The sequence below is a fragment of the Nesoenas mayeri genome, assembly GCF_963082525.1.
Source record: "Nesoenas mayeri genome assembly, chromosome: 3".
NCBI classification, from domain to species: Eukaryota; Metazoa; Chordata; class Aves; order Columbiformes; family Columbidae; genus Nesoenas; species Nesoenas mayeri.
In genome coordinates, this window is record NC_137544.1 from 78,339,959 (window position 1) to 78,349,664 (window position 9,706).

The 9,706-nt window shown below is 44.9% G+C and overlaps 1 protein-coding gene across 3 annotated transcripts in view; it reads right to left on the reverse strand.

The window, feature by feature from the left end:
• Positions 1 to 6,724, reverse strand: part of TARBP1 (tRNA guanosine 2 -O-methyltransferase TARBP1) — a gene marked incomplete at its 5' end in the record, with an annotated part of 37,799 nt that extends 31,075 nt beyond the window's left edge. For all 3 annotated transcript variants that reach the window (XR_013922019.1, XM_080342632.1, XM_080342631.1), the window contains 6 exons: positions 595 to 692; positions 2,515 to 2,567; positions 3,678 to 3,826; positions 4,747 to 4,816; positions 5,703 to 5,800; positions 5,887 to 6,724. Coding sequence is in view for 2 of the 3 variants with exons in the window: in XM_080342632.1 (XP_080198758.1) it covers positions 595 to 692; positions 2,515 to 2,567; positions 3,678 to 3,826; positions 4,747 to 4,816; positions 5,703 to 5,800; positions 5,887 to 6,724 (1,306 nt within the window). The remainder of the gene's footprint in view (positions 1 to 594; positions 693 to 2,514; positions 2,568 to 3,677; positions 3,827 to 4,746; positions 4,817 to 5,702; positions 5,801 to 5,886) is intronic.
• Positions 6,725 to 9,706: the final 2,982 nt, after the last annotated feature.

Below are 9,706 nucleotides of genomic sequence, written 5' to 3' on the forward strand. Positions count from 1 at the left end.
GTCTGTCAAAGGTTGCTCCTTCTTTTCAGCCCACACGAATACCAGAATGTGCAAGAACCTCAGAAATCTTCCTCCATCCAACCTCAAAATAAAATAATCCCTTTTCAACTTCTGCTTCTGCACTTGGACTCACTCTTTTGAAGGCCTAACTACATAGGTTGAGACCAAAAAGTCTGACAGGTAAAAAAACAAACAAAAAAACCACCACCAAAACACCATACCAAGACCCTCCAAAACAAAGAACAGTTCTACAGATTTTGCTCAGCACAGCATTATCTACACTGACAAATAAAGAAAAAAGAATCTGCAAATACTGTTCACCTTCAGAACTTAGGAGTTTGTTTTTTTAATAAAAAAAGTCTACTTCAGTTTGCCCCTAAACAATTCTGTAGCTTAATACTGCAACATCCCTCAAAGTCTCTGAAGACCTCTCTGTTCTCTGGAAGCTCCACTGCCACAAGGAGAACTGCTCCTTTTCTCTTTCTCAAGTAATGTAGAAAAATAGTAGTAAATGTTTACATGAGATATGGAAAATGAATCCACACTTTTTATTTGGTTTATTTAAAAAAGGATAATGATGAAATTGAAACACACCTTTTTCTTCCTCTGGAAGAAGCATGAGGTAAGTAGCCAAAAACTTCTGTAGTCTTATTCCCAAAGGAGGACAGGATCCCATTAACTGACCTGGTGTCCTGTTGGGTTTTAAAACATCAAATATAAAACTGGCATGTTAACAGCTGTAAGTAGGGCTGCCCCTAGACAAAACCAAAGTGTGGTTCAGTGGTTAAATCACTGCAGAGGCTGCTCCAAAAGGCCACAGAAATCAAGTGTGTAAGATTGCACCCTCCACTTACCCCAGCATTCCAACAGCACCCAGCAAACACACAAAGATGGGGACGGTCAAAACAGCACAACTCTCCCTGGCCACCTACAAGACCACAGTGGCAGCACACTCCAGCATTCAAACACAGCTTCAAGTCAAGTTACTTAGGCCTGAGAGCACCTCACATTGAGGCCAGAGTAAGGAACAGCACTGTCAGCTCAACCCCATGCCCACACCCACAGAACGCCATGGGCCTCCAGGAGTGGGTTGCCAAGGCCCACAAGACAACATCCGTGGTACGCAGCGGGAACGCAACCAGCCTGAGCTGGAGAACAGCAAAGACAAATTACCTGCACAAGTGTGCTAGGGAGCAAGGACTTCTCCTTGGAACAGGTTATAAAGTCAGTATAAACAAAACCACTGACCAGCATAGAAGCTTTTATGTAAAGATGCAAGAAACCTTCTATGAGTCCAACACAGACAATCTGTGTCCTATCAAATCTCAGGACCCTGGCTATAAGAGATTAGCATCAGACAGTCTGAAATTTTAGTTTTCTCTCATATAGCTTAACAGTAACCGTAATAACTTTGTATGTTCTTGGTATACTCAAATACGCACCCTCCTCTACATATGCCAACACGTTTCACCAGAAATACAGAAGCTCAGAGAGATGATGACGAAGCATCAATCCAACACAGCTCCAACATACACACCAAAACACTCAGCAGCTGTTTCAAGCTCTGACTTCCCATCAGTGCATGCCCATGCATGCCCAGTTGTGCCAGATGAGAAATGCACAACTGCTGCCAGAGCCCAAAGGAGCCACATTTCTCCTGCTGTGTTTAGGTGACACAATCAATTCTGACTGTGCTTTATCCAGATATACAGAACCACCAAATCCAAACCTATCAGCAGTTTGATGAGTGACAGTCATACTCCCCTCCCCAAAAGTGCCACAAATAGATAATGTCAACTTTTCTAGCTGCTTAACATGGCCAGCCAGTCAAGGCTACTTGAGTTTCATCCTGAACAGAGTTTCAGAGTGCTAGATGAAGCATCCAAGCCACTTCATCTGGCATGATGTTCAGTGGATAAAGTGCATTTATACTCTCCATGCAGCTAACACAAAGGGACTGAATGCCAACAGTACACCACATGTACAGCAACTGGCAACTCCTCAAACTTTTAACTCTTTTTTATGTATTTACACCAAGGGAGGCTACTGTCATCTGTCCACCCCAAATAGTCTCCTGAGAAAAAGTATTAATTTCCTAAAAGATAATCAGGCACTGTAAAAAAACCACTTCTATCAGTTATAACATGGTAACAATTAGAGCAGCCTCTTCTTTCTGTATGGCAAGAAAAAAAAAAAAAAACAACAAACTTCAATAATTTATTCATTTATCATACCTCACTTCACTTCCAAATTAATATTTCCACATCAGGTGTAAAATAGGACCTTGAGACATCCCTATGTTACTTGCTATTACTAGGATAAAATTGAACCCAGTTCATCTTCCTTACAGCCACTCACCTTTCCTGATAAACTCTTTAGCTGTCAGAGAGTTTAGCAACACCATTTGTTAATGTGTTTTCCTTTATCCAAGATTTTACCCACATACTCTAACCAGTATTATTAGAATACATTTCCCACAATGAATAAGAAAAAAAAAATAAATCAGTGGCTCACCTGCTATAGAGGAAACTTTCTGAGAGGGCATCCATTAATGGTCCAATAACAAACTGATAAAAGGAAACAAGAACAACAGCTAAACGCACACCTGCAACACACTGTTACATAAAGGCTAGCTAGCATCATTTCACCAGATGTTAAAAGGACAGTCAGAAATTAGAGAACACCCTTGGCTAGTAGTAACTAGTGGAAGCAAAAGGAGGCAGAAAGTAAAGAGAAAGGGAAGGAGAAGAATAAACAAGTAAAGCCATTTTTTTCATGAGGTACATTTCACAGAGCATTGTGAATGCTGCAGGCAAATAAGAAACCCTTTCAGGAGATGGCTAGAGGAAAGATATTTAAACATTAACTAAAAGAAAGACTAGGGACCAACAGAAGCAGAAAGATCTAGGGTGTGTTTTAAGGTTGACTGGATTTCAAGTTCATCATAGAGAGGTTGACTTCATGTGTATAAATAGGAAAAGTTAACCTCTGAAGGCAAAGCTCCTTCTATGAAAGAGAGAAGAAAGAAATAAAAGTATAAAACAGATCATTCCTTACTAAGGCGTAGGCTGGTTGTGGAGGCAACTTGCATACCATACTAATAAATAAAATAACTTTATACTTGGATAAAGGAAAATATTTATTCCCACACATGGAATACGTTAAAGTGTGATCCATAATGGGATACAGCAATATACTGATTATACCACAAAGACATTCACACCCTCACAGGGTTGTCTAGCAATGGATCTTCAAAATCCATCCTTGAGTAGGAGATACTATTCACAGACTTGAAGCCTGTTGACCAGGTTTAATCGAAGACTCTGATCAAGTAATATTAATAATTTTGGAGAGGTTGAGGTACTCCGAAAATCTGAGCCAATCATGCTCCTGAAAACTTCACTTCTGGTAACAAATTCCAATAAGTTGGGAGCTAACACTAATTAGAGAGCACTAGTTTGAAATATGGGAAACGCAAAACCACATTCCCTCTAGCCTTGCCATTTTTCAATTACATATTTGACACCACTGACAAATATTGCTACCACTTGCACAGCTAAATAAAAGGGTACTTTTACACAATGTGTCTAATTTCAACAGTACTCAGGCAATTGTGTTAAGATATATGACAAATTAGAGTATCTGTATGTTCTGGCAAGTAATAATAACAACCTTACCTCTGAAAAACCAAGTGCATTTGGCAGATGTTTTGTTTCATAAAGCTCCAGAAAATGAAGAATGCCTTCCTTTGTCAATGTTTTATTCTCACTCTCAAACATTCGTTTATAGATGCACATGTGCCATGATGGGTGAAACAACCAACAACCTGTTACAAAAGTAAATTCTTCTAAACTTATACAGAAATAACAATGATACATTAACATATGCTTTATGCAACATTATGTTTTATGGAAATTTATCAAACTAGCAGACAACATATTGACATTCTAGATAACATCACAGCCAATACACAAGGTATTTTTAAAAGTGGATTATAAGATTTATAAAATTAGCCTGCTAAATTTCAGTTATATTAAAAAATTAACATGTGTTTCAAAACTTACCATCTGAATTTAAGTAGTTATAAATTAAAATAGCCAACAAATACAAAAAACACATTCCCTCTTTCTGCAACTCTCCTCATCCCAACACTGTATTCACCTGCAATACTTTCACATTAATAGTCTTCCCACTTTAGAAAATCTTTGAACTTCTAACGTTGTGCATTATCTAATTAGATGTGCTCCATTCTGCCCTACAAAACTTCGTATTATATCCTTCACGATGCTGTCTCAGCACTCGCTTTATTTCTTCTCTCCCAAATTACATCAAGGTTTGGGGTTTTTTTCCCCCCTTTTACAGTTGTGCCAGTGACTTAGCTCATAAGACTACTCTAAGAACCTTTGGCTTTGTTTTATTTTCACATTAGTTCAAGTAAAACAAAACATAGTGGAAAAAGACCATTTAGCTGGCTTTGCCAACAGAAAAAATATTTCATGATAACTTAGTAAGCAATAAGCATACATTAGGATTTTTTCTTGTTGCACCTCATAACAGAGGAGCATTGCCTGCCATGTTTGCCAAGCAACCTATGCATGTATTACATTCACAAGAACTGGAATAGCCACCTAGTAAACAGCTAACCTGAGAAACAAAACATAATAAAAAGGTGCTACAAAAACAGTAAAGAAAAAAGTCTGACTTAACTGCCTAATGTTTAGATGCTTCAGAAAAGTTACATCTTACCTTTTTCCCCTGATATAGCATGCTCATACAAGCTGTTTAGTTTGGGTAATACTGGCTTTATGACATGGATCTGAAATGCAAATTAGATGCAATGTAAGTAGTCAGTTTATATCTCAAACCAAACAAGCAGCGCTTAGTCATGAATAAGAATTTACTATCAACAGCAGTAATATAGTGATTGACAATATAACTGCATTTAAATAAACCTGCAACACCTGTGCAACTGATCTCAGCACTTGGTATATAACACTCAATTGCAGGTTAGCACTGAAGAAAAACGGGTACTTCTATGCTGCTATACCATAAGAACAATACTTTCTAATAACCAACCATTTTATTAATGTAAAGTATAATAAACCAGCACAAATCTCTAAAATTAAACATTTTGGTAAATACTGTTTCTTTCAGTTACAAGACAATTATGTACAAATACAATAACTGCAAAGAGGTACTCGAAACTAACTGTTAACATCTCAACACCACGCAATTACAGAAGCCTCAAGTGAACAGGAATCCTTCTGCCAAGAACACTGGACGCTGAGTCAAACTCAGCAATTTCCATCCAAGGCCACAAGCGCTTTACCACACAGATGTATCACCGTCCACTGAGAAGAGGTTATTAAGTTGCAATAGCCTGATATTCCCTAAGAAACAGGTTACTTGTGACCTTTCAATAAGCTGCAATTCAGGTTTTTCTTTCAAAGTTCAACCCACTGCTTTAAGCTGAATTATTTCAGGGATAGACGAGAGTTCTGAATTTATTCCAAATTAATTACACCTGCTGTATTTTAAGTATTTAAAATTTGGGGAAAAAAAAAAAATATCCAGCTAATGCTTACATAGGTACCCTCGACCACTAAAACTGGAAATATTTTACTGAACACTTACAGTACCGGTGCCACGAGTAACATATCGCACACAAGCTGTGACAAGAGCCGGTTTTAGGGTGCCCCTACCTGGTTTCCTTCCAAAGTTTCCATTACCAAAATGTAAGTTTCCCAAAACTGCATCAATTTCTCACTCTTCTCGGCAGACCACCAGAACAGACTTAACTCTAACAACAACAAAAACAGAAAATAACAAGTTTCTACCGGCCGTTCAGCCCGTCCGGCCCGTCCCCCTGTCCCCGCCCCACCGTACCGTCTCCGGGCTCCGCGGGGCAGCGCAGCTGGGCGCGCTGCCCGCCACTCAGGTCCAGCGCTCGCTTCAGTAGGTAGCGGGCCCGCTTGCGGCACAGCCCGTCCCGCTCGGTCAGACCCTCCTGCACCACCCGCCAGAACCGCGGGCACAGCCGCGCGTCCAGCCCCGGCCCCGCCGGGCCCCGCGGCAGCAGCGCGTCGGCCAGGGAGCTCAGCGCCAGCAGCGCCCGCCCGGCCCGCGGCGACCCGCCGGCGCCCAGCAACCCCTCCCAGACCAGCCGCAGCGCCGCCTCGTTGCCGCCCAGCGCCGGCAGCAGCCGCCCGGCCACCAGCGCCGCGGCCGCCTCCCCTTCGCCCTCCTCCCGCACCAGCGCCAGCGCCGCCGCCACGCAGCGCGCCAGCAGCACCGGCTCCTCCAGCCGCGGCGCCGCCGCCACCAGCGCCTCCACCACCGCCTCCGCGCCCGCCCCGCCGCCCGCCGCCAGTTCCGCCAGCGCGTCGCGGGCCAGCCGCGCCGCCAGCGGCGCCCCGCACAGCTGCACGCAGTGCCGCAGCGCCCCCCGCGCCGCCCGCGCCAGCCGCAGCCGCTCCCCGCACCCCCCCGCCGCCGCCCCCTCCACGCCGCGTAGCAGCGGCCGGCACCGCTCCAGCGCCACCTCCCAGGCCGCCCGCCTCAGCGCCTCGGCCTCTCCCGCCGGCGGCCCGCCCGCCACCAGGCGCTGGAGCAGGAGGCGCAGCGCCTCCGCGCGCTCGGCGGAGAGCGGCGCGCAGACGGCCCGCAACAGCGCGCAGGGGTCCCCGCCGCGGGCCAGCAGCGCGTCGGCCAGCACCACCTCCATGCTGCGGGGGGAGCGGAGCGAGCGGGAACGGCAGCGCCGCGCCTGCGCAGGCGGGGGCGGGCGGGGCCCGGCCAGCTCGCGCGCGGCCAGCGGCAGCGCTTGGGGCCCTGCGCGGCAGGAGGTGCGCGCGCGGGCCCACCGCCCGCTCGGGTGCGCGACCGGCTGAGGGACGGGCAGGTCCCGTGAGGCTCCGGGGGCGCCTGGCGCCGTGAAGCCCCTCAGGCCCGCGCATGCACAGCGCTGTATGTCCGCATGAGCGGTGCCGGTTGGCCTGGCTGCGGGGCAGTGCCTGACCCCCGGTGTGTGCTCATGGGTCATGCCCAGTAGAGGCGTTCCAGGTGTTAGTGCTGTGCTCAGCGGGGCAAAATGTTTTCAGTGTGTGCCTTAGAAACTACAGAATCATAGAATCATTTTGGTTAGAAGAGACCCTCAGGATCATTGGGTCCAAGCATAACCTAACTAGCACTAGACCATGTTCCCAAGAACCTCATCTAAATGCCTTTTAAACACTTCCACCGCTTCCCCGGGCAGCCTGTTTCACTGCTTCACAACCCCTTTCCATGAAGAAATGTTTCCTAATATCCAATCAGAGCCCACCCTGGCACAACTTGAGGCTTCATGTTCATGAGATCAACCACTAGCAACACACAAAACACTCAGTTTTCCCATCTGTCATTCTTCTTGTTACCATTGTGCCAATACACGTTGTTGGAACCAGTCTACATTGCCATCACAGCACACCGGGAGTCTGCCCGAACACCCTGCGTCTGCCTCAGAAAGAGGTGGGAGATGTCCCTGCGCACTGGCTCGGTGCCGCTGGCTGGTTACCAGAGTCCGGGCCGCTGGCACTGCGGCCAGAGAACGACTCCCAGGCAGTTTGATGTACCACTGCAGCCAAAGCGTAACTAAGAAAAGCAGCCTGATTTCCAGTAAGTGTAAATTCACGCTACAATATTACAATGCACTTGGGAAAAAAAAAAAAAATAAATAGAGATTGGCATGTGAAAAATGGTGGCAAACAACTCTCCTAGAAGACATGGTCATAGGAAAAGGCAAACGGAAATTTCCGTTCCTGCAAAAGCCATGGACAGCAAATTCCCTGCACAGCAGCATGGATACAACGTGGTTTCCAATGGGTGTGGGAGTTGCCTTCGCTAAGCCACAGTTGCTTAGGCACCTACTGAAGAAGAAAGACGTATTGAAAGTTTTCAGTGTGAGCTCCCACTTGGTCACTCTCCCCAAATCACATGGGCACAGTTTCTCCTTTTCCTGGCTATCCATTTTCCCCAGACTTTATTATAAATCTGGTATCTTTGAAAGTCTGTGAATTGCAATATGGCTGTAACTTCTTATTAGAAGCGGACCTGTAGTGTGACTATATATCTGATATATTCTAGAAAAAGAAGGTGGAAAGGAATTATTTTAAAGCTGCTAACTGGCACAGTTTCTGTATGCCTTACAGCTCTGCATGTGTTCAGTTACATAGAAAATACAGAATCTAGAAATAGCTCAAGAAACCAGCTGAGATTGATACATTTACTTAAATGTAAAGTAAAACCTAGCTCCTTGTTTCACACGCACAAAAACATTTTACAGAGGAGGAATGAGTATAATCTATGTTAGTAAATAGGATACTTACAGTTGAAATCTCCTTCATGCCATAATACATTTTGTTTGCTTTTCCATTTGCTCTTATGTCTTTAGTAATTCTTCCATTTCTTACTTATAGCATGCAGTCTGATGAATTGTGGGTGTTTCTTTCATCAGGCTTGAAAAAGTGCCAAGCGGGGTATCACTTCTTTATTACAAGCTTACTCTTCCCTTCCAGGCACCTGTAAGGCTTAACTAAATGAAGCGTTAAAGGTCTACACAACAAGTAGCAATCAAAATGCAATAAAATACTAGGTGCTGTGCTGTTTCTCCATTATTGTCTGAATTCTGCCTTGCCTTTATCACAGTGGGGTGCCAAATCTAAAGTCTTATTACATCAAGTTAAACATCAGCATTTAGATTTTAACTGTTTCACTGCAGATTGTCTTATCAGACAAAAAGAAGTGGGTGAGAAATTAAGACTGTGGGAGATTAGACTGGGAAGCTTCTGAGTAGAACGTGATGTGGAAAGATAAACAAAAAAGAAAAAAACAGCAGAAAGGTGGATATGGAGTTAAGACAGAGAAAAGGAGGAAGGAGCAGCATTTTTTAATTTTCAAGTGGCAGGACCCACAGCATTCACACCCTCCCACCATATTCATTAACTGTTCTCCTACTGGGACCTTAAATTTGTGCTTTCAAGCTCCACACTTCCAACACATACCCCTGCCTCACCAAAGACCATGTGCTGTTCTGTTCTCTCTGCTTTCCGAGCTTGTCCCAGCCCTTTCCTGTCTCCTTCCTGAGCCAGCCCTGCTTGCAGCCCCCTGCCTCCAGCTGCAGCCACCTCTAGGATCCCACAGCCCCTTCAGCCCCGGCTGCACCACCTCTCAGAATATCCCACACCTGCCCATCTCTCATATGCTCTGCGCTCCTATTTAGAAGATGTTCTCTATTCCCTGACCTATCCAGGTCCCCTCCAAACTCAGCATATGAAATAGATCAAAGGTTGAAATAGCTTGTGGTTTTGTTTTTTTTTTTTTTTTAAGAGAGGACAGCCTGCAGCTGCTTGCTTTATTTCTGCCGTATGAGATATTGTCCCTCGGTCAGATTAATCTGTTTTAGAAACCTGATACTAAAAGAAATTACGTGAAACATCAAAACCAGTCCACCGCAATAGCAGACAGCCTTGAAATAGATGGCCAGTCTGCACATGTCCTCTTTACAGGCTGCTACTATCTATAGGCCAGGAAATACTTCTCAAGTCCCTGGAACAGGTGTAGGGCTTGCTACACGCTCCTCGCCCCTAACCAGAGTCTCTCTGTGCCATTTAATACTATTATTGAGCCTAGGGGAAGCAGGACAGAGACGAGAAACTCCATTGTGAAATAT